We start from the raw sequence: 25,397 nt of genomic DNA, 5'->3' as shown, positions 1-25,397 counted from the left end.
TTATTTTCCACCATATAAACAACCCCCCCCCCCGCCCCCCCCCGTAACAAAGAAAAGAAAGAAAGCTCGTGTGGCAAGACATGAACATGGCAAGTCAATAAGATACAGAACTTGGTACATAGGATTCTTCCCGTACATGTCAGTTTCTGGCTCATTCATGTATTTTCTTGCTCAAGTGCCCCCCACGAACAATGTCCGTCCCCCCCTGGGTTGCTGCTGCTGCTGTCCGACCATCATCTAACGCTCTGCGAGATGGTCTAGGAATGGTTGCCACTGCCTGTAGAACCCCTGCACAGACCCTCTCAAGGCAAACTTTATCCCCTCCAACTTGATAAACCCTGCCATATCGTTTATCCAGGCCTCCACGCTGGGGGGCTTCGCCTCCTTCCACATTAGCAAGATCCTTCGCCGGGCTACTAGGGACGCAAAGGCCAGTATGCCGGCCTCTTTCGCCTCCTGCACTCCCGGCTCGTCCACTACTCCAAATAGTGCTAGCCCCCAGCTTGGCTTGACCCAGACTTTCACCACCTTAGATACTGTTCCCGCAACTCCCCTCCAGTGCCGGGCATGACCAAAACATATTGACATGGTTCACCGGACTTCCTGAGCACCTCCCACATCTGTCCTCCACCCCAAAGAACCTACTCAGCCTCGCCCCCGTCATATGCGCTCTGTGAACCACCTTAAATTGTATCAGGCTAAGCCTGGCACACGAGGAAGAGGAATTAACCCTACTTAGGGCCTCAGCCCATAGCCCCTCCTCAATCTCCTCCCCCAACTCCTCTTCCCATTTACCCTTCAGCTCCTCTACCAAAGCCTCCCCCTCTTCTTTCGCCGACACCTTGCCCTCTCCGACCCATACGCCCGAAATCACCCTATCTTGAATCCCCTGTGCGGGGAGCAGCGGAAATTCCCTCACTTGCCGCCTCACAAACGCCCTCACTTGCATGTACCTGAAAGCGTTTCCCGGGGGTAGCCCAAACTTCTCCTCCAGCGCCCCTAAGCTCGCAAACGTCCTGTCAATGAACAGGTCCTCCATTCTTCTAATCCCTGCCCGATGCCAGCTCCGAAACCCCCCGTCCATCCTTCCTGGGACAAACCGATGGTTGTCTCTAATCGGGGACCATACCGTGGCTCCCGTCGCACCCCTGTGCCGTCTCCACTGCACCCAGATCTTTAGCGTTGCCGCCACCACCGGGCTCGTGGTGTACCTTGTCGGCGAGAGCGGCAGCGGTGCCGTCACCAGCGCCCCCAGGCTCGTTCCTTTGCAGGACGCCATCTCCAGCCTCTTCCACGCTGCCCCCTCTCCCTCCATCGCCCACTTTCGGATCATTGCCACGTTGACTGCAAAGTCTCCTTCTCAATCGTTGAATGCTTTTTCTGGTGAGAATTCAATTTCTTTGAATAATAACCAATAGGCTGCTCTAGTCCTTCATTGTCGTCTTGTAGAAGCACCGCACCTACGCCCATGCCACTCACACCAACAGCCATTTTGAATGGTTTGGTATAATTTGGGCTGGCTAACACAGGAGCAGTGGTTAACACAGCCTTCAGGCAGTCAAATGCCTGTTGACACTCCGCTGTCCACTTAAATTTGCTACGCTTCTTTAGCAAGTCCGTCTGGAGTAACCACATTGCTAAAATTTGGCACAAATTTCCGGTAGAAACCACTCATGCCAAGAAATCGCATTATTTCCCTTCATGCCGAGGGTATTGGAAACCCCCCAATAACTTTTGTTTTCACATTCCGTGGGACCATTCGACCCTGTCCGATTGTATGGCCAAGGAAAGTGACTTGGGCTTTTCCAATTTCACTTTTGGCTAGGTTCGCCACCAACCCGCCTCCTGAAGTCGATCGAATAACTCCATCAGATGTTTTAAATGTTCTTTCCATGTCTGGCTGAAAATTACCATACCGTCGATGTATATCGCACAATTGGGTAATCCTGAAACAACTTTGTTAGGTAACCGTTGAAATGTGGCTGGTGCGTTTTTCATGCCAAATGGCATAACTTTGAATTGGTATATACCATCTGGAATCACGAAAGCTGAAATCGCCTCCACCCTTTCGGATAAAGGTACCTGCCAGTAACCTTTAAGTAAATCCAGTTTGGAAATAAAAGCTGATTGTCGCACCTTCTCAATGCAATCCTCCAAACGTGGGATAGGATAAGAGTCCGTTCTTGTAACTGCATTAACCTTTCTATAGTCCACACACAACCGCTGGGTACCATCTGGTTTTGGTACCATCACTAGGGGTGAGCTCCATTGGCTGCAACCCACTTCAATTATGCCATTTTTAAGCATACTCTCAATCGCGTAGTTAACCTGTGCCAATTTTAAAGTCTATATGGATGTTTAACTGGAACAACATTACCCACATCTACATCATGTATAGCCATTTTAGTGCTTCCCAACTTAACACCGCAAACTTGCCCATGTGATATCAATAACTCTTTCAAGTCAGTTTGTTTTTCCTCTGGAAGTTAACTCTAACAATTTATCCCAATTTTTGAGAACATCCTTGTTTTCCAATTTAATTTGAGGTATGTCAAATTCAAAGTCATCTGGATTTGGTTTGTCGCTTTGAGTTAGAATCATTAAAACCTCCTCCATTTGCTCTCCTTCCCTTTCAAAGTACCTTTTAAGCATATTCACATGACACACTCGGTGAGTTTTCCTTCTATCTGGCGTTTTTACCACATAATTCACCTCACTTAATGTCCTTTCAATCTGATAAGGTCCACAAAACCTTGCTTTTAAGGGTTCACCTACCACTGGTAACAATTCTAAAACTTTATCTCCACTGGCAAAAATATGAACTTTTGCTTTCTTGTCCGCTACCCGTTTCATCACATTTTGTGCAACTTTTAAACGTTGTCTAACCAATTCACCTGCTCTATTTAATCGTTCCCTAAAATTTGACCCGTAATCCAATAATGTAATTTCCGATTTCTCACTCACCAATTTTTCCTGAATCAATTTATCTCATGACCAAAAATTAGTTCAAAAGGACTGAATTTGGTTGACTCATTAGGTGCATCCCTAATTGCAAACAGTACAAATGGAATTCCTTTATCCCAATCCTCTGGATAATCTTGACAATAAGCCCTCGACATTGTCTTTAATGTCTGATGCCACCTTTCTAACGCTCCCTGCAATTCTGGATGGTACGCAGTTGATTTAAATTGTTTTATTCCTCAGCTATCCATAACTTCTTTGAATAACCTTGAGGTAAAATTTGATCCTTGATCCGATTGTATTTCTGTGGGTAGTCCATATCTAGTAAAGAATTTAAGTAACTCCTCCACAATCTGTTTAGCTGTAATATTACGTACTGGAATGGCCTCTGGAAACCTAGTAGACACACCCATTATAGTCATAAGATATTGATTCCCACTTTTCGTTTTAGGAAGCGGTCCTTTGCAATCAGTTAAGACCCTTGTAAAAGGTTCCTCAAATGCTGTAATGGGTATTAAGGGCGATGGTTTTATCACTGCTTGAGGTTTCTCTATCAATTGACATGTGTGACATGAACGACAAAATTTAACAACATCTTTATGTAGTCCAGGCCAATAAAAATGTTTTTGGATTTTAGCTTGAGTTTTCCTTATTCCCAAATGACCTCTCACTGGTACCCCATGTGCTACTCGAAACACGTCCTAACTATATCCTACCAGCATACCACTTGATGACCTTCTGCCCACTTTTCATCCGCCTGCATATGTACAGGTCTCCATTTTCTCATCAAGACATAATTTTTATGGTAATAACATTCTGGTATACACGCAGATTCCTCTTCCGTGTATGGTTTCTGATACATCCGTTTTATTTCTATATCTTTCTGTTGTAACTCCGCCAATTTTCCTGACCTAAAAATATCCGCCTCATCCTCCACCTGTTCTTGTTCTTTTCCAACCATCTGATCAAAAATCATTTCTGATAATTGAACTTCAACTTTATCTTCACGCTTTGATTTCTCCTCTTGTCTTAATCTGTGACTTTGCGACCTTGTTACTACACAAACCGGAAAAATCCCGGGATACTCGTCCTTCAACACTTCAGTTTTTCCACTGGCTTATCAACCACAGTAGGCATCACTCCCACGTGCGATCCAGCTATATCATTACCCAAGATAAAGTGTATTGCTGGACAAGATAGTTTCTCTATTACTCCTACTACCACTTCACCACTCTTCACTGGACTTTCCAACCTTACCTTATAGAATGGAACACTACTCTTCTCACCCTGAATTCCACATATATCCACCCTTTCTGGCAATATTCTTCCCATTTTCTGCAATTAAGGGTGTGATGAACTATTGAGGGTACCTCAAAGGGGCAATTTAGCGTGGCCAATCCACCTACCCTGCACATCATTGGGTTGTGGGGCGAAACCCATGCAAACGGGGAGCATGTGCAAACACCACACAGACAGTGACCCAGAGCCGGGAGTGAACCTGGGACCTCGGTGCCATGAGGCAGCAATGCTAACCACTGTGCCACCGTGCTGCCTTCCCAATTCATTTCTTTTGCCAATTAAGGGGCAATTTAGTGTGGCCAATCCACCCACCCTGCCCATCCTTGGGTTGTGTGGGTGAGACCCACATCGACTCGGTGAGAATGTGCAAACTCCACACGGATAGCGACCCACGGCCGGGATCGAACTTGGGTCCTGAACACTGTGAGACAGCACCACCATGCCGTCCCCACAACACAAGATCTTTTGACTAGCTCGTGGAGCTTGTCGGTCAATATTTTGGCCCACTACTGTCCAATGGTATCGATTTAACATGGTAGACTGGACCCTGGGTGAGTCGGTCAACGAGTTTGCGACCCGATTTAAGAAGCTTGCTGAATTTTGTGAATATGGGACTTTGTTATTGCGATTGCCTAGGCTGCGGCAAGAGATGCAAAGGCGGCTCTTGGCTGAGTATTTCCTGAACCTACAGCTGGTGCTACAGATCTTATTGTCTCAGGAGTGCTCGGAGCCTGAAGTTCAGGATCTCGCGGGCATGGAGGTAAAAGCTCCATGTCAAGCTCCCTCCTATTTTAACCCTCCCATCTGCCTTGGCCTTGGCCCGTGGTCACAAGCCCCTCCACCACGCTGGGACCCTTTACCGGAGTCCGCCGAGGGAATTTACCTCTATGGGTGGCATAGGGGCGACGAGGGTCTCCGTGGTATAGGACCCCCCCGGCCGGGCTAGACATCTGACGCGAGATAGGAAATTTAATTTGGATGATCCGGACAGGGTCTTTCCCTTTGACGACCTGGACACATTGCCTGGTGGTGTTCCAATGCATTTGGCTGACAGCGTCCCATGTAGCCCCCATTCGTGGCCCTGTTCAGGTGAATGGCCACATGCTGCAAGTTGAGTTGGACACTGGAGCGGCAGTATCCGTGGTGGCCCAAGCACTTTTGACCACATCCAGCAGGGAGTCCAGGCTTTGGAGGACATGCCAGCTCATTTGGCTACGGACTCGGGAGAGCAATTGCAGATCATGGGGACAGTGTTGGCCCCTGTTGTTTCTAGCTGACAGCCGGCCCAACTATCTTTATTGTAGTTCGCAGTGGTAGGCCCAGCTTACTGGGGGGGCGACTCTTTGCACCGCTTAGGTCTGGCCTGACCACGCATTCTGCTGGTCAGGTCCAGTAGTTTGTGCAAAGTGCTCGGGAAGTTCCCAGAGGTTTTCTAGCACAGGCTGGGGACCATCAGAGGGTCCGTGGCTAAAATACAGGTCTACCTGGCAGCTCAGCCTTGCTATTTCCGGGCGCATCTTGTTCCCTATGCCTTGACAGACCAGGTGGACGTCGCCAATTGAAGAGTCTGGGCATAATTCAGGCCATCCGCTTTGCCGACTGGGCAGCACCGGTGGTACCTGTCCAGTTGGATTCGGCTTCCGGCGGGGGAAGAGAGCGGTTGCGGGTGGAGGACTTCCTGGTGGGGAACAAAGTTGCATCCCGCTCGTCGCCGAGAACTTGCAGCCAAGTGCCAAATTCACCTATTTGGGCCCCCCACAACAAGAGAGTAGGGACGAAGAAAAATCCGGACTCCAAAGCTCATTAAAGCGGGAGAACTGGGTGCTCGGGAGCAGAGCGATCCGGTTGCCCCCGCACGGCAGCAGAGTGCGTACACACCTCCCATTATTAAATCCCCCTTCTCATCATCTAAAGGACTAATATTTACATTAGCCACTCTTTTTTGTTTTATATATTTGTAGAAACTTTTACTATCTGTTTTTTATTCTGAGCAAGTTTGCTCTCATAATCTATCTTACTCTTTATCGCTTTTTTAGTAGCTTTCTGTTGCCCCCTAAAGATTTCCCAGTCCTCTAGTCTCCCACTAATCTTTGCCACTTTGTATACTTTTTCCTTCAATTTGATACTCTCCCTTATTTCCTTAGATATCCACGGTCGAGTTTCCCTCTTTCTGCCATCCTTCCTTTTTGTTGGTATAAACCTTTGCTGAGCACTGTGAAAAATCGCTTGGAAGGTTCTCCACTGTTCCTCAACTGTTTCACCATAAAATCTTTGCTCCCAGTCTACCTTAGCTAGCTCTTCTCCCATTATAATCTCCTTTGTTTAAGCACAAAACACGATGTTTGATGTTATGTTTTTATGTCATTATTGGCTACAGGAATAGTGCCAGAGGACTGGAGGATAGCAAATGCGGTCCCTTTGTTCAAAAAGGGGAGCAGAGACAACCCCGGCAACTACAGACCGGTGAGCCTCACGTCTGTAGTGGGTAAAGTCTTGGAGGGGATTATAAGAGACAAGATTTATAATCATCTAGATAGGAATAATATGATCAGGGATAGTCAGCATGGCTTTGTAAAGGGTAGGTCATGCCTCACAAACCTTATCGAGTTCTTTGAGAAGGTGACTGAACAGGTAGACGAGGGTAGAGCAGTTGATGTGGTGTATATGGATTTCAGTAAAGCGTTTGATAAGGTTCCCCACGGTAGGCTATTGCAGAAAATACGGAGGCTGGGGATTGAGGGTGATTTAGAGATGTGGATCAGAAATTGGCTAGCTGAAAGAAGACAGAGGGTGGTGGTTGATGGGAAATGTTCAGAATGGAGTTCAGTTACAAGTGGCGCACCACAAGGATCTGTTCTGGGGCCGTTGCTGTTTGTCATTTTTATCAATGACCTAGAGGAAGGCGCAGAAGGGTGGGTGAGTAAATTTGCAGACAACACTAAAGTCGGTGGTGTTGTCGACAGTGAGGAAGGATGTAGCAGGTTACAGAGGGACATAGATAAGCTGCAGAGCTGGGCTGAGAGGTGGCAAATGGAGTTTAATGTAGAGAAGTGTGAGGTGATTCACTTTGGATGGAATAACAGGAATGCGGAATATTTGGCTAATGGTAAAGTTCTTGGAAGTGTGGATGAGCAGAGGGATCTCGGTGTCCATGTACATAGATCCCTGAAAGTTGCCACCCAGGTTGATAGGGTTGTGAAGAAGGCCTATGGAGTGTTGGCCTTTATTGGTAGAGGGATTGAGTTCCGGAGTCAGGAGGTCATGTTGCAGCTGTACAAAACTCTGGTACGGCCGCATTTGGAGTATTGCGTACAGTTCTGGTCACCGCATTATAGGAAGGACGTGGAGGCTTTGGAGCGGGTGCAGAGGAGGTTTACCAGGATGTTGCCTGGTATGAAGGGAAAATCCTATGAGGAAAGGCTGATGGACTTGAGGTTGTTTTCGTTGGAGAGAAGAAGGTTAAGAGGAGACTTAATAGAGGCATACAAAATGATCAGGGGGTTAGATAGGGTGGACAGTGAGAACCTTCTCCCGCGGATGGAAATGGCTGGCACGAGGGGACATAGTTTTAAACTGAGGGGTAATAGATATAGGACAGAGGTCAGAGGTAGGTTCTTTACGCAAAGAGTGGTGAGGCCGTGGAATGCCCTACCGGCAACAGTAGTGAACTCGCCAACATTGAGGGCATTTAAAAGTTTATTGGATAAGCATATGGATGATAATGGCATAGTGTAGGTTAGATGGCTTTTGTTTCGGTGCAACATCGTGGGCCGAAGGGCCTGTACTGCGCTGTATCGTTCTATGTTCTATGATGCAGGAGGAGGAGGAGGAAGCCTCAACAGAGGTGCTGAAAGATAAGTGGGAGGAGTTGTGGGAGGAGATCGAGCAGGGGATGTGGACAGATGCCCTAGGGAGGGTGAACTCTTCCTCTTCGTGCGCGAGGCTCAGCCTCATACAGTTTAGTGTGCTTCACCGGGCACACATGAACGGGCCAAGGATGAGCCGGTTTTTTGGGGGTGAGGACAGATGTGTTAGGTGCTCATTGAGGGCATTTAAAAGTTTATTGGATAAACATATGGATGATAATGGCATAATGTAGGTTAGATGGCTTTTGTTTCGGTGCAACATCGTGGGCCGAAGGGCCTGTACTGCGCTGTATCGTTCCATGTTCTATGATTTTACCTTCTCACCCTTCGTCTGTATTTTAAATTCTACCATATTGTGATCGCTCCTTCCGAGAGGATCCCTAACTATGAGATCATTAATCAATCCTGTCTCATTACACAGGGCCAGATCGAGGACCGCTTGTTCCCTCGTAGGTTCCATTACATACTGTTCTAGGAAACTATCGTAGATACATTCTATAAACTCCTCCTCAAGGCTGCCTTGACCAACCTGGTTAAACCAATCGACATGTAGATTAAAATCCCCCATGATAACTGCTGTACCATTTCTACATGCATCAGTTATTTCTTTGTATATTGCCTGCCCCACCATAATGTTACTATTTGGTGGCCTATAGACTACTCCTATCAGTGACTTTTTCGCCTTACTATTCCTGATTTTCACCCAAATGGATTCAACCTTATCCTCCATAGCACCGATGTCATCCCTTACTATTAAGGATGTCATCCTTAAATAACAGAGCTACACCACCTCCCTTACCATCCACTCTGTCCTTCCGAATAGTTTGATACCCGTGGATATTTAACTCCCAGTAGTGACCATCCTTTAACCATGTTTCAGTAATGGCCACTAAATCATAGTCATTCACGATCATTTCCGCCATCAACTCATTTACCTTTAATAAATCATTATATCATAGAATTTACAGTGCAGAAGGAGGCCTTTCGGCCCATCGAGTCTGCACCGGCTCTTGGAAAGAGCACCTTACCCAAGGTTAACACCTCCCCCCTATCCCCATAACCCAGTAACCCCACCCAACACTCAGGGCAATTTTGGACATGAAGGGCGATTTATCATGGCCAATCCACCTAACCTGCACATCTTTGGACTGTGGGAGGAAACCGGAGCACCCGGAGGAAACCCACGCACACACGGGGAGGATGTGCAGACTCCGCAGAGACAGTGACCCAAGCCGGAATCGAACCTGGGCCCCCGAAGCTGTGAAGCAATTGTGCTATCCACAATGCTACCGTGCTGCCCCTCCTTCTGGTATGTGCAAAAAAAATTTTTGGTACAAGCAGAAATTAATTTTTCAACTTGATGGCATTTTCCCACATTAGCCTGTGGTAACTTTAAAAAAAAAATTTAGAATACCCAATTCATTTTTTTCAATTAAGGGGCAATTTAGCGTGGCCAATCCACCTACCCTGCACATCTTTGGGTTGTGGGGGCGAAACCCAATGAAAACATGGGGAGAATGTGCAAACTCCACACAGACAGTGACCCAGAGCCGGAATCAAACCCTGGTCCTCAGCGCCGTGAGGCAGCAGTGCTAACCACTGCGCCATCATGCTGCCCTCAGCCTGTGGTAACTTCAATGTGAGTATTTTTTAACATTCCAGCAGTAAACATTATTCCAAACTCGTTGGTGACTGATTGCACACAGTCATTGAAATATTGGCCCGTAACTCTGCCAATTGAATTGGATTACCACTTTGCCTGTAATTACCTACCCTGAAACCCAGTCTCTTCCATCCTGCCCAACCTGGATGAGATCTGCCGCAGAGGGGATTTGTGTGGCCTACACTTGAGGGCAGCTCAGTGCAAGGTAAGTAAGCCATACTCCCTTTTATACAACATTAGCCGCTGTTGGAAGCCAGGGCCAGGTAGTGGATATGTAGCTGGGAGGCATGTAGTTGTGGGACATTTTGTAGTTGGTAGCTTGGTGGGTGGGAGGGTGGGGATGAAGTTGGGGTGTTCCTCTGAGTTGGGGTGTTGTTGCAGGAGGTAGTTTGGGGTATTAGATGCAGAGGGTGTGTAATGTGGATCCCGGAAGGTTGGGGCGGGAAAGGGTGTGTCGTAGGGTGGAGGTATAGTCAGGGAGTGGGTTGTAGTGAGGAAATAGTCGGGGTGGGTGTAGTTGGGGGCTGGTGTGTAGTTGGGGCATCCTGGATGGTGGGGGGGGGGGGGGGGTTGTCGAGTTGGGGGCTGGGTGTAGTTGAGAGGTTGAGTGATGGTTGTAGTTGGGGAGGGATGTAGTTGGGGGGGCTTCTCGGTGGGTCCCAGGTTGGGCGGGAGGTGATGGTGGCACAGTAGCACAGTGGTTAGCACTATTGCTTCATAGTGCCAGGGTCCCAGGTTCGATTCCCGCTTCGGTCACTGTCTGTGCAGAGCCTGCATGTTCTCCCGGTGTCTGCGTGGGTTTTCTCCGGGTGCTCCGGTTTCCTCCCACAAGTCCTGAAAGACGTGCTTGTTAGGTGAATTGGACATTTTGAATTCTCCCGAACAGGCGCCTCAGTGTGGCGACCAGGGGATCTAGGGGGACCTATGTGAATTAATAAAGAATATTATCATTATTATAGTAAGGGCAATCTGTGGGGCCTGGCGCTCGTAGAATCAGGGCATTTGACTAAGTTGTCCAGATTATTTGCCACTTAACCCATGTGCATCTTAATGCAATATACAAGGAGAGAGAGAAATTAAGTGCGACTTACCGAGGACGTAATAACAGTGTGACAGGTGTAGGGAGAATTTTATGCAGATTTTTCATTTATAGCTTTGTATGTTACCAGTATTAGCATGTGAATGCTTAAAACCTTTGTTCAATATAATTCTAACAGTGACGTGAACGAAGAGGTATTTGATACGAACGTTGAAATAATCATCAGAAGAATAAAGTAAGAAAACATGAAGCAATAATTCTAATTTTGTGTTTTGTCATTTCTGCGGTACATTTTGAGCTCATGGTTTTTTGGACACTTTTGCAAAACTAATTACCTCAGCAATTGTATCTGGAGTCTGTCCCATTGTCGCAAAGATATCATGAGAAGCAGGTAGATAGGTATCTTTGAAATACTGGACTGTTTCTGAGTCTGCTCCTGGAAATGCTGAGCGTGATACTTCTTCTATGAGTTTCATTTCGAATTCTGTATTTACTGGACCAGGTTCTATCATTGAAATACTATAGAGAAAACCAAAATACTGTTGTTAATATAGAACTTGGATGTTCTGAAATTGTTTTTATGTTTCGAGAGTTTATAGAAGGAGTTCAAGAGAATAGGATGAAGACAGTGGTAGAATGAGATGTTGATTGCGTGTAGATGTTAGAAGATGTACGGTATGCTGGAGCCAGAGGAATGCAGTGGGTGGGGAATTTTGGAAATAGAGGGCATCAGAACCGCCAGTCTCAACATTGAGCAACCCTTTGGCTTGATGATAATAGGGCATCTCTGAACCTTACAACTAAATGTTGAGGAACTATCAACTGCCAAGCAAAACAAAATTAAATGTCTTTCCACCCAACACCCCACGGATATAATTTGCCTGCAAGAGATCTATATTAAAACTGCAGAAGCAGGTCACTATTACATCAAAGACTTTGACCTACTGTGCTACTCCCCTCATGTTAAACATCACTGCGTGACCTATGTCCGATCCAACATTGCCAATGTAGCTACCCTGTCATCAACCAGATTGGTGGTTTTCACATTGCAAATGTGTGCAAGCTTCCAAGTGCCTGCTGGGAACAGCAAGTCATGCTAATACTACCTTATCCAGCCACCTATGTGGGAGACTTCAACAGCCACTGCACTGACTGGGGTTACTCAACACTATAGAGTGATGGTGAACAGCTCCTAGAGTGGGCCATCAGAAATGATTTCACCTTGATGAATGACCCCAACCATTGAGGAAGGTTCTATTCAACCAGATGGGTTTGGAAATGCTCACTGAACTGTGCTGTGTCAGTTACATTGATGGTCACCCCTAACCAGCACAAGACCTATTTTTAAGGTACTTGTGAAAGAATCATATAAGCGCTTTTATGGTGCCATTCACAAAGCTGATTTTATAGCCATTCCTCCTGGCGATCAACCTGTCCATGTCCCATGCTTTGATGCAGAGACCACAGCACTCCTAAAGGAATATAAATTATCTGGTGATGCTGGTATAGCAGACCAATTAAAATTCTACAATTCACGCCAGAAGGGAGGAAATGACAGCATGGCTCAATTTTACTCATTCCAGTCAGAAGTCATTCTCCCCATGTCTGTGTGGGTTTTATCCCCACAAACCCAAAGAATTGCAGGGTAGGTAGATTGACCATGCTAAATTGTCCCTTAATTGGAAAAAAAAAGAATTGGGTACTCCAAATGTATATTAAAAAAGATTCCAGCCAGAAGTGCTGGAACTTGATTTGCCACCTTGGAGCAGTGAAAAGAAAATCACCTATGCTGTATCACCAAAAGGAATTAAAGGCAGGTGCAGTGCCTCTTGTCCTCACAGCTGTGTGGCACACAAGCCTGCTCCTAAAGCTGTCCAGAAAACCTCCAGTCTGGCTCCGGGCAGTTGTTGAAACATTCCTTTTTTTAAAAATAATTTTTATTAAAGTTTTCACAAAATATCAACAACAAAATGTAAAAGGAACCCAATAGAATTAAATACAAAACAAAACAGAACAACCCAGTGCCCCCACCCTCCTAAACATAAATAATATATTAACACCCGCCGAAACACATAGCAAATATATACACCCCCTCAGATCCCCCAGTATAGACAAACAAAAATAAAATAGAACCCCCCCCTCCGCCCCCGGGTTGCTGCTGCTGCTGACCATTGTCTACCGTTCTGCCAGGAAGTCCAAGAACAGTTGCTACCGCCTGAAGAACCCATGCACCGATCCCCTGAAGGCAAATTTCACCCTCTCCAATTTCATGAACCCTGCCATATCGTTGATCCAGGATTCCATGCTTGGGGGGCCTCTCATCCTTCCACTGAAGAAGAATCCTTCGCTGGGCTACCAAGGACGCAAAGGCCAGAATACCGGCTTCTTTCGCCTCCTGCACTCCCGGCTCCTCTGCAACACCAAATATTGCGAGCCCCCAGCCCGGTTTGACCCTGGATCCTACCACTCTCTACACAGTCCTCGCTACTCCCTTCCAAAATACCTCCAGCGCTGGGCATGCCCAGAACATATGGGTGTGGTTTGCTGGGCTCCCTGAGCACCTAACACATCTGTCCTCACCCCCAAAAAACCGGCTCATCCTTGGCCCGTTGATGTGTGCCCTGTGAAGCACCCTAAACTGTATGAGGCTGAGCCTCGCGCACGAAGAGGAAGAATTCACCCTCCCTAGGGCATCTGTCCACGTCCCCTCCTCGATCTCCTCCCACAACTCCTCCCACTTATCTTTCAGCACCTCTGTTGAGGCTTCCTCCTCCTCCTCTTCCATCATAGAACATAGAACGATACAGCGCAGTACAGGCCCTTCGGCCCACGATGTTGCACCGAAACAAAAGCCATCTAACCTACACTATGCTATTATCATCCATATGCTTATCCAATAAACTTTTAAATGCCCTCAATGTTGGCGAGTTCACTACTGTTGCCGGTAGGGCATTCCACGGCCTCACCACTCTTTGCGTAAAGAACCTACCTCTGACCTCTGTCCTATATCTATTACCCCTCAGTTTAAACCTATGTCCCCTCGTGCCAGCCATTTCCATCCGCGGGAGAAGGCTCTCACTGTCCACCCTATCTAACCCCCTGATCATTTTGTATGCCTCTATTAAGTCTCCTCTTAACCTTCTTCTCTCCAACAAAAACAACCTCAAGTCCATCAGCCTTCCCTCATAGGATTTTCCCTCCATACCAGGCAACAGCCTGGTAAATCTCCTCTGCACCCGCTCCAAAGCCTCCACGTTCTTCCTATAATGCGGTGACCAGAACTGTACGCAATACTCCAAATGCGGCCGTACCAGAGTTTTGTACAGCTGCAACATGACCTCCTGACTCCGGAACTCAATCCCTCTACCAATAAAGGCCAACACTCCATAGGCCTTCTTCACAACCCTATCAACCTGGGTGGCAACTTTCAGGGATCTATGTACATGGACACCTAGATCCCTCTGCTCATCCACACTTTCAAGAACTTTACCATTAGCCAAATATTCCGCATTCCTGTTATTCCATCCAAAGTGAATCACCTCACACTTCTCTACATTAAACTCCATTTGCCACCTCTCAGCCCAGCTCTGCAGCTTATCTATGTCCCTCTGTAACCTGCTACATCCTTCCTCACTGTCGACAACACCACCGACTTTAGTGTTGTCTGCAAATTTACTCACCCACCCTTCTGCGCCTTCCTCTAGGTCATTGATAAAAATGACAAACAGCAACGGCCCCAGAACAGATCCTTGTGGTACGCCACTTGTAACTGAACTCCATTCTGAACATTTCCCATCAACCACCACCCTCTGTCTTCTTTCAGCTAGCCAATTTCTGATCCACATCTCTAAATCACCCTCAATCCCCAGCCTCCGTATTTTCTGCAATAGCCTACCGTGGGGAACCTTATCAAACGCTTTACTGAAATCCATATACACCACATCAACTGCTCTACCCTCGTCTACCTGTTCAGTCACCTTCTCAAAGAACTCAATAAGGTTTGTGAGGCATGACCTACCCTTTACAAAGCCATGCTGACTATCCCTGATCATATTATTCCTATCTAGATGATTATAAATCTTGTCTCTTATAATCCCCTCCAATACTTTACCCACTACAGACGTGAGGCTCACCGGTCTATAGTTGCTGGGGTTGTCTCTGCTCCCCTTTTTGAACAAAGGGACCACATTTGCTATCCTCCAGTCCTCTGGCACTATTCCTGTAGCCAATGATGACATAAAAATCAAAGCCAAAGGTCCAGCAATCTCTTCCCTGGCCTCCCAGAGAATCCTAGGATAAATCCCATCAGGCCCCAGGGACTTATCTGTTTTCAGCCTGTCCAGAATTGCCAACACCTCTTCCCTACGTACCTCAATGCCATCTATTCTAATAGCCTGGGTCTCAGCATTCTCCTCCACAACATTATCTTTTTCCTGAGTGAATACTGACGAAGAATATTCATTTAGTATCTCGCCTATCTCTTCAGACTCCACACACAACTTCCCATCCCTGTCCTTGACTGGCCCTACTCTTACCCTAGTCATTCGCTTATTCCTGACATACCTATAGAAAGCTTTTGGGTTTTCCTTGATCCTACCTGCCAAATACTTCTCATGTCCCCTCCTTGCTCGTCTTAGCTCTCTCTTTAGATCCTTCCTCGCTACCTTGTAACTGTCCATCGCCCCAACTGAAACTTCACACCTCATCTTCACATAGGCCTCCTTTTTCCTCTTAACAAGAGATTCCACTTCTTTGGTAAACCACGGTTCCCTCGCTCTAAGCCTTCCTCCCTGCCAGACCGGTACATACTTATCAAGAACACGCAGTAGCTGATCCTTGAACAAGCTCCACTTATCTAGTGTGCCCAACACTTGCAGTCTACTTCTCCAACCTATCCCCCCAAGTCACGTCTAATGGCATCATAATTGCCCTTCCCCCAGCTATAACTCTTGCCCTGCGGTGTATACTTATCCCTTTCCATCACTAGCGTAAACGTCACCGAATTGTGGCCACTGTCCCCAAAGTGCTCTCCTACCTCCAAATCCAACACCTGGCCAGGTTCATTACCCAAAACCAAATCCAACGTGGCCTCGCCTCTTGTTGGCCTGTCAACATATTGTGTCAGAAAACCCTCCTGCACACACTGTACAAAAAACGACCCATCTAATGTACTCAAACTATATCTTTTCCAGTCAACATTTGGAAAGTTAAAGTCTCCCATAATAACTACCCTGTTACTTTCGCTCTTATCCAGGATCATCCTCGCCATCCTTTCCTCTACATCCCTAGAACTATTTGGAGGCCTATAGAAAACTCCCAACAGGGTGACCTCTCCTTTCCTGTTTCTAACCTCAGCCCATACTACCTCGGAAGATGAGTCCCCATCTAGCATCCTCTCCGCCACCGTAATACTGCTCTTGACTAGCAGCGCCACACCTCTCCCTCTTTTGCCTCCTTCTCTGAGCTTACTAAAACACCTAAACCCCGGAACCTGCAACATCCATTCCTGTCCCTGCTCTGTCCATGTCTCCGAAATGGCCACAACATCGAAGTCCCAGGTACCAACCCATGCTGCCAGTTCCCCAACCTTATTTCGTATACTCCTGGCATTGAAGTAGACACACTTCAAACCACCTACCTGCACACTGGCCCCCTCCTGCAACGTCAAATCTGTGCTCCTGACGTCTATACTCTCATTCTCCCGTACCCTAAAACTACAATCCAGGTTCCCATGCCCCTGCTGCATCACCTGGTATGTTGCCGAGATCTTCCCCTCTCCAACCCATGCCCCCGAGAGCACCCTGTCCTGTACCGTGCGTGGCGGCAGCAGCGGGAATTCCACGACTTGCTGCCTGGCAAACGCCCTTACCTGTAGATACCTAAAGGCGTTTCCCGGGGGGAGCCCGTACTTCTCCTCCAGTTCACCCAGGCTCGCGAACTTCCCATCCACAAACAGGTCCCCCAACCTTTTTATCCCTGCCCTGTGCCACCCCGAAAACCCGTATCGGGGTCCACACCGAGGCCCCCACTTCTCCCCTGTGCAGCCTCCATTGCCCCCAAATTTTGAGGGCAGCCGCCACCACCGGGCTCGTGGTATACCTCATTGGAGGGAGCGGCAGCGGCGCCGTTGCCAGCGCCTCCAGACTCGTACCCTCACAAGACGCCGTCTCCAGCCTCTTCCATGCCGCCCCCTCCCACTCCATCACTCACTGGCACACAATTGTCGCATTGGCGGCCCAGTAATACCCACAGAGGTTGGGCAGTGCCAGCGCCCCCCCCCCCATATCCCTACTCCGCTCCAGGAACACCCTTCTCACCCTCGCAGTCCCTCGCGCCCACACAAACCCCGTTATGCTCCTGTCGACCCGCCTAAAGAAGGCCTTTGGGATAAGAATGGGGAGGCACTGGAACAGGAACAAAAACCTTGGGAGCACCGTCATCTTGACTGACTGCACCCTACCCGCCAGGGACAGCGGCAACGCGTCCCACCTCTTAAACTCCTCCTCCATTTGCTCCACCAGCCTCGTGAAATTAAGTCTATGCAGGGCCCCCCAGCTCTTGACCACCTGGACCCCCAAATACCTGAAGCTCCTCTCCGCCCTGTTTAGTGGGAGTTCGCCAATCCCCCTCTCCTGGTCCCCTGGGTGAACCACAAACAACTCGCTCTTCCCCATGTTGAGCTTGTACCCTGAGAAATCCCCGAACTCCCTGAGGATCCTCATTACCTCCGGCATTCCCCCCACCGGGTTCGCCACATTTAGCAGCAAGTCGTCCACATAGAGCGACACCCTATGCTCCTCCCCACCCCGCACCAGCCCCCTCCAGTTCCTCGACTCCCTCAGTGCCATAGCCAGGGGTTCAATCGCCAGCGCGAAGAGCAGGGGGGACAAGGGACACCCCTGCCTCGTCCCTCGATGCAACCGAAAGTACTCAGACCTCCTCGTGTTCGTGGCCACACTCGCCATCGGGACCTTGTACGACAGCCTAACCCACCTGACGAACCCCTCCCCAAACCCGAACCTCTTCAGCACCTCCCACATGTACCCCCACTCTACCCTATCGAAGGCGTTCTCAGCGTCCATCGCCACCACTATCTCCGCCTCCCCCTCCCTCGCCGGCATCATAATAACGTTCAGGAGCCTCCGCTTCACGAACCCCGACTGGTCTTCGTGGATGACCTGCGGCACACAATCCTCAATTCTCGTGGCTAAGACCTTCGCCAGCACCTTGGCATCTACATTTAACAATGAAATCGGCCTGTAAAACCCACACTGCAGGGGTTGAAACATTCCTTTGCAATAGAGCCCACCTTGGGCAAGAGAAAAGTGCATGGAGAAGGCTGACAAACAGACGAACGTCGTCTTAGTCCCAACCCTGTTTGACATATTTATAAATGACCTACTGACAACCATGCCCCACAAGTTCATCTTCGCACTGGAGTGCTACTTTGGGCTGCAGTAGATTGCTGATGTTGGAGTTTTATGACTGAGGGAAATTAAGGGTTAAATTCTTTCTAAAGTCTAGTCTTTCTTTAATTTATAAATTAACTAAAAATTGCTGTTTGGGTTGGAAGCTAGTTAAAGCAATTAGGAGAGCAAAGAGGGGCTATGAGAAAGTCTGGCTGATAAATGTAGGGGAAATCACGATATTCTATAAGTACGTCAATGGGCAAAGGATAACCAGGGAAAGAATAGGGAACCATTTGGGATGAAGGGGGCAATCTGTGGATGGAGCCAGAGGGCATTGGTAGGATGTTGAACAAATACTTCACATCTGTCTTTACCCAAGAGGATGAGGATGCAGGTATGGAACTCGGAGTGAGACTGTGAGGTCCTTCAGCAAATTGACATAGGGAGTGTCAAGGTATTGAAGTGTTGGCAGGCTTAAAAGTGGACAAATATCCTGGTCTGGATGAATTATGTCCCAGGCTGCTGGAGGAGGTAAGGGAGGAGATTGCAGGGGCTCTGACCCAAATTTCTAATTCCTCCCTGGCACGGGGGAGGTGCCAGAGGCCTGGAGAACTGCCAATGTGGTTGCACTGTTTCAGAAGGATTGCAGGGATAAGCCAGGGAACTACAGACCAGTGAGTCTCACGTCAGTGGTAGGGAAATTATTGGATAAAATTCTGAAGGCAGGAATCTATCGCCACTTGGAGAGGCAAGGACTATCAGGGATAGTCAGCATGGCTTTATCAGAGGGAGGTCATGCCTAACAGATTTGATTCAATTTTTTAAAGAGGTGACCAGGTGTGTCGATGAGGATAGTGCAGTTGATGTAGTTTATATGGATTCAGAAAAGCCTTTAAAAAAATAAAAATAAATTTATTAAAGTTTTTTAACACAATTTTTCACCCTTACAAACAATGACCCCCCCCCCTCGTAACAAAATAACAAGAAATCGCACAGAGCAAGATATATACATGGTGAAATGATATGTTACATAGCTTGTACACTGGCTCTCTCCCGCAGGTGCCAGTTTCCCCACTCCTTCATGTTATCTCTTGCTCATCTCCCCCCCCAACCAGGTTGCTGCTGCTGCTGACCGACCTTCCTCTAACGCTCCGCGAGATAGTCTAGGAACGGTTGCCACCGCCTGTAGAACCCCTGTGCAGACCCTCTCAAGGCAAACTTAATCCTCTCCACCTTTATGAACCCAGCCATGTCGTTTATCCAGGCCTCCACGCTGGGGGGCTTCGCCTCCTTCCACATTAGCAAGATCCTTCGCTGGGCTACTAGGGACGCAAAAGCCAGAATGCCGGCCTCTTTCGCCTCCTGCACTCCCGGCTCGTCCACTACTCCAAATATTGCTAGCCCCCAGCTTGGCTTGACCCGGACTTTCACCACCTGAGATATTGCTCCTGCCACTCCTCTCCAGAACCCATCCAGTGCCGGGCATGACCAAAACATATGGACATGGTTCGCCGGGCTCCCTGAGCACCTTCCACATCTGTCCTCTACCCCAAAGAACCTGCTCAACCTCGCCCCCGTCAAGTGCGCTCTGTGAACCACCTTAAATTGTATCAGGCTGAGCCTGGCACACGAGGAGGAGGAATTAACCCTACCTAGGGCATCAGCCCACAGACCTTCCTCAATCTCCTCCCCCAGCTCCTCCTCCCATTTACCCTTCAGCTCCTCTGCTAGCGCTTCCCCCTCTTTCATCTCCTGGTATATTGATCATAGAATTTACAGTGCAGAAGTCCGACAACTTGCCCTCCCCGACCCATACATCCGAGATCACCCTGTCTTGAATTTCTTGTGCCGTCTCGCCTTACAAACGCCCTCACCTGCATTTATCTAAAAGCATTTCCCGGGGGTATCTCAAACTTCTCCTCCAGTGTCCCTAGGCTCGCAAGCGTCCCGTCATTGAACAGATCCCCCATTCTTCTAATCCCCGCCCGATGCCAGCTCTGAAACCCCCGGTCCATCCTCCTCTGGAAAAACTGGTGGTTACCCCTGATCGGGGACCACACCGAGGCTCCCATTGCACACCTGTGCAGTCTCTACTGGCCCCAGATCCTTAGCGTTGCTGCCACCACCGGGCTCGTGGTATACTTTGATGGCGAGAGCGGCAGCGGTGCCGTCACCAACACCCCCAGGCTCGTTCCTTTCCAGGACACCATCTCCATCCTCTTCCATGCCGCCCCCTCTCCCTCCATCACCCACTTGCGGATTATCGCCACATTTGCTGCCCAGTAGTAACTCCCTAGGTTTGGCAGCGCCAACCCTCCTCGATCACTACTGCGTTCCAGGAACCCTCTCCTTACCCTCGGGGTCCTATTCGCCCACACAAACCCCATAATACTCCTACCTACTCTCTTAAAAAAGGCCTTGGTGATCACGATGGGAAGGCACTGAAACACAAACAGAAACCTCGGAAGGACCACCATTTTGACCGACTGCACTCTACCCGCTAGCGAGAGCGGTAACATGTCCCATTTTTTGAAGTCCTCCTCCATTTGCTCCACCAACCTCGTCAGATTCCGTTTATGTAGGGCCCCCCAACTCCTGGCTATCTGGATCCCCAGGTACCGAAAGCTCCCCTCCGCCCTCCTCAGCAGTAGACCCCCTATCCCCCTTTCTTGGTCCCCTGCCTGTAGTACAAAAAGCTCACTCTTCCCTACGTTGAGCTTATAGCCCGAAAACTCCCCAAACTCCCTTAGAGTCTGCATGACCTCCACCATCCCCTCCATTGGATCCGCCACATACAGCAACAGGTCATCCGCATAAAGCGACATCTGATGCTCTTCTCCCCTTTGGACCACCCCCCTCCATTTCCTAGACTCCCTCAATGACATGGCCAAGGGTTCGATCGCCAATGCGAACAACAGGGGGGACAGGGGGCACCCCTGCCTCGTCCCTCGGTACAGCCGAAAGTACTCCGACCTCCGCCGGTTCGTCACTACACTCGCCACTGGGGCTCTGTAAAGGAGCTTAACCCAACTGATAAACCCTCCCCTGAACCCAAACCTACACAGCACCTCCCAGAGGTACTCCCACTCTACTCGGTCAAAGGCCTTCTCCGCGTCCATAGCTGCCACTATCTCCGCCTCTCCCTCCTCCGATGGCATCATTATCACGTTTAAGAGCCGCCGCACATTGGTGTTTAATTGCCTGCCCTTTACAAATCCCGTCTGGTCCTCGTGGATCGCCCCCGGGACACAGTCCTCGATCCTCGTGGCCAGCACTTTTGCCAGCAACTTAGCATCCACATTGAGGAGCGAGATCGGCCTGTACGATCCACATTGCAGTGGGTCCTTGTCCCGCTTTAGGATCAAAGAAATCGTCGCTTCCGACATTGTCGGGGGCAGGGTCCCCTCCTCTCTTGCCTCATTAAAGGTCCTCACTAGTAGCGGGGCCAACAGGTCTACGTACTTCCTGTAGAACTCCACCTGGAACCCGTCCGGTCCCGGGGCCCTCCGCGCCTGCATGCTCCCCAAACCCTTGCTCAACTCCTCCAACCCAATTGGTGCCCCCAAACCAGCCACCTCTTGCTCCTCCACCCTCGGGAATCTCAGTTGGTCTAGGAATCGTCTCATCCCCTCTTCCCCCGCTGGGGGCTGGGATCTGTACAGCTCTTCACAAAAGGCCTTGAATACCTTGTTTATTTTCGTCGAACTCCGCACCGTGGCTCCCCTTCCATCCTTGACTCCCATCTATTTCCCTCGCTGCCATCCTCTTACGGAGCTGGTGTGCCAGCATCCGACTAGCCTTTTCCCCATACTCGTAGGTCGCCCCCTGTGCCTTCCTCCACTGTGCCTCTGCCTTCCCTGTGGTCAACAGATCAAACTCCGTCTGGAGCCGTCGTCTTTCCCCAAGTAATCTCTCCTCAGGGGCCTCTGCGTATCTCCTGGCCACTCTTAAAATCTCCCCCACTAACCTCTCCCTTTCCATGCCCTCTGTCTTCTCCCTATGAGCCCTGATGGAGATTAGCTCTCCCCGATCACCGCCTTCAACGCCTCCCATACCACCTCCACCCGCACCTCCCCGTTGTCGTTGGCCTCCAAGTACCTTTTGATGCACCCCCTCACCTTCCCACACACCACCTCATCTGCCACATCCAGCCGCCACAGCAGGCGTTGGTCCCTCTCCTCTCCCAGCTCCAGTTCCACCCAGTGCGGGGCGTGATCCGAAACGGCTATGGCCGAATACTCCGTCCCCTCCACCCTCGGGATGAGCGCCCTGCCCAGAACAAAGAAATCTATCCGGGAGTGGGCTTTGTGCACGTGGGAGAAAAAAGAAAATTCCCTGGCCTGTGGCCTACAAACCTCCATGGATCCACTCCCCCCATCTGATCCATAAACCCCCTAAGCACCTTGGCCGCCGCAATCCTCTTTCCAGTCCTTGCTCTGGAGCGGTCCAGTGCTGGGTCCAACACTATTGAAGTTCCCACCCATTATCAGGCCTCCTACCTCCAGGTCCGGAATGCGCCCCAACATGCGCTTCATGAATCCAGCATCATCCCAGTTCGGGGTGTATACATTTACCAACACCACCCATGTCCCCTGCAACCTACCACTCACCATCACCACCCCCCCGCCGACTAGCCATCTCCTTTTCTAGGCCAGTCCCGTGTCCGCGCCACCCTCACCCTCCAGTCCCCCAGCCGGGGGACCCCCGCCCTGACCACCTCTTCTGTGTCCCATTCCCTTTCGGCCAGTGCAGCAGCAACCCCCCCACCCTTCACCCCTCCCCTCCCCCCGCTAGACCCCTGTCCAGCTTTTTTGCTCACCCCATATCACTCCCGTAAGTCAGCTGACATCTGCTGACCCCGGCTTCCCCCGCCGTCCCATTGACCTCCACGTGTGGGAGTGCCCCAATCAGTATGCGTTCCTCCATTCCCCTTTCCGCCTTTCTTCCCTAGCGCGGGAAAAACCCCGCGCTTTCCAAAGCCTACCCCGCCCCCTCTGGCGCAGCTCCTGTCGCGGCCTTGTCTCTCTTCCCCCAGCCCATGTAACATTTCCTGCGCGTGATTGACCCCCTATATACAACAACCATCGCACATCAAGCCTCAAACATCCCCCCCCCCACCCTCACAAACCCTCAGTTTGAGTCCAACTTTTTGGTTTGTATGAAGGTCCACGCCTCTTAAGGCGTTTCAAAATAATAGTGTTGATCCTTGTGTGTGACCCACAGTCGCGCTGGCTGCAGCATTCCAAATCTCACTCCTTTCCGGTGCAACACTGCCTTGGCCCGGTTGAAACCCGCTCTCCGCTTTGCAACCTCCGTGCTCCAGTCCGGGTATATTCGGATCTCTGCTTTGTCCCACTTGCTGCTCCGCTCCTTCTTGGCCCATTTCAGGACCCTCTCTCTGTCCATGAACCGGTGAAATCTCACCACCATCGCCCTTGGCGGCTCATTTGCCTTGGGCCTCCTCACCAGCACCCGGTGTGCCCCATCCAGCTCCAGCGGCCTCGAAGGGGCCTCTGCGCCCATCATCGGCCCGAGCATCGTGTTCGCGTATGCCCCTGCATCGGCCCCCTACACTCCTTCAGGGAGACCCAGGATCCGCAGGTTCTTTCTCCTCAACCTGTTCTCCAGGTCTTCGAGTCTTCCCGCCCACCTCTTGTGCAGCGCCTTGTGCTCCTCCACTCTCACCGCCAGGCCCAAGATCTCATCCTCATTCTCACTGACTCTTTTCTGTGCCTCCTGGATCTTTACCTCGTGGGCCTTCTGGGTCATCCCTAGTCCTTCAATTGCTGACAACATAGGCGCCAGCATCTCCTTCCGCAGCTCCTCAAAGCAGCGCTTGATGAACTCCTGCAGCTCCGGCCCGCACTCCGCTTTGTCCTCGGCCGCCGCCATTTTTGTTTTCTTCCCTCGCTTCTCCCGCTGCTCCAATGCCGCTTTTTTGGCCGTTTCACTTCTGGTCCGGTCCATAAAAGTTGTAAGGGGACCTCTCTCTTCCCTTTCCCACGGGTTGTGTTCGAAAGAAATTCCGTTGGGGCTCCTCTAACGAGCCTGAAAGTCCGTGATAGCGGGAGCTGCAGAATCGTGTGGCTTAGCTCCGCATAGCCGCAACCGGAAGTCGATTCAGCAAAGCCTTTGACAAGGTCCCACATGGGAGACTTATAAAGATGGCAAATGCCCATGGGATACAGGGTAATTTGATAAGGTGGACTCAAAATTGGCCTAGTTGTAGGAAACCGAGGGTGATGACAGACGGCTGCTTTAGTGACTGGAAGCCAGTGTCCAGGGGCATATCACAGGGTGCTGAGTCCCCGATTATTCATCATTTATATAAATGCCATTGCTGACTATATGGGGGTAGGATCTGCAAGTTTGTGGATGATTAACAGTGAGGCTGAGTGTGTTGGATTATAGGACGATGTGGACGGGATGGTCAAATAGGCAGATAGAAGCGAACCCTGAAAAGTGTGAGGCGATGCACTTTGGAAGGAGAACTTTGACAAGGAAGTATTAATTTAATGACATGACACTGGGAAGTTCCGAGGAACAAGAGGACCTTGACATGTTTGTACATAGATCCCTGAAGATGGGAGGACAGGTGAACAGGGTGGTGTAAAAGGTACATGTGCCACTTGCCTTTATCAATCAAGGCATAGATTACAAAAGCAGTGAGGTCATGTTGGAGTTGTATATAAGTTTGGTGAGGCCACAGCTGGAATACTGTGTGCAATTCTGGTCGCTACACCATAGGAAGGATGTGATTGCGCTGGAGGGGGTGCAGAGGAGATTCATTAGGATGTTGGCTGAGATGGAACATTTAAGTTCTGAAGAGAGGCTAGATAGGCTTTGGTTGTTTTCATTGGAGCATAGAAGACTGAAGGGTGACCTGATCGAGATGTACAAGATTATGAGAGGCATGGACAGGGTGGACAGGAAGTAGCTGTTCATTCCCTTAGTTGAAGGATCAGTGACGAAGGGACAAGTTATAGGTAGGGGCGGCACGGCGGCGCAGTGGTGAGCACTGCTGCCTCATGAAATGAAATGAAAATGGCTTATTGTCACAAGTAGGCTTCAAATGAAGCTACTGTGAAAAGCCCCATTCCGGCGCCTGTTCGGGGAGGCTGGGACGGGAATTGAACTGTGCTGCTGGCCTGCCTTGGTCT

General features: G+C 49.6%; 1 protein-coding gene across 1 annotated transcript in view; it reads right to left on the bottom strand.

Moving 5' to 3' along the window:
• Positions 1 to 25,397, bottom strand: part of rdh8a (retinol dehydrogenase 8a) — a 49,328-nt gene that overhangs the window by 7,373 nt on the left and 16,558 nt on the right. The window contains exon 5 of the mRNA XM_072490963.1: positions 11,164 to 11,347. Within this exon, the coding sequence (XP_072347064.1) occupies positions 11,164 to 11,347 (184 nt within the window). The remainder of the gene's footprint in view (positions 1 to 11,163; positions 11,348 to 25,397) is intronic.

This window comes from Scyliorhinus torazame, chromosome 27 (assembly GCF_047496885.1).
Source record: "Scyliorhinus torazame isolate Kashiwa2021f chromosome 27, sScyTor2.1, whole genome shotgun sequence".
Taxonomy (NCBI): Eukaryota; Metazoa; Chordata; class Chondrichthyes; order Carcharhiniformes; family Scyliorhinidae; genus Scyliorhinus; species Scyliorhinus torazame.
Note: the sequence above shows the minus strand (reverse complement) of the source record. Positions and strands in the feature narration are given on the sequence as shown.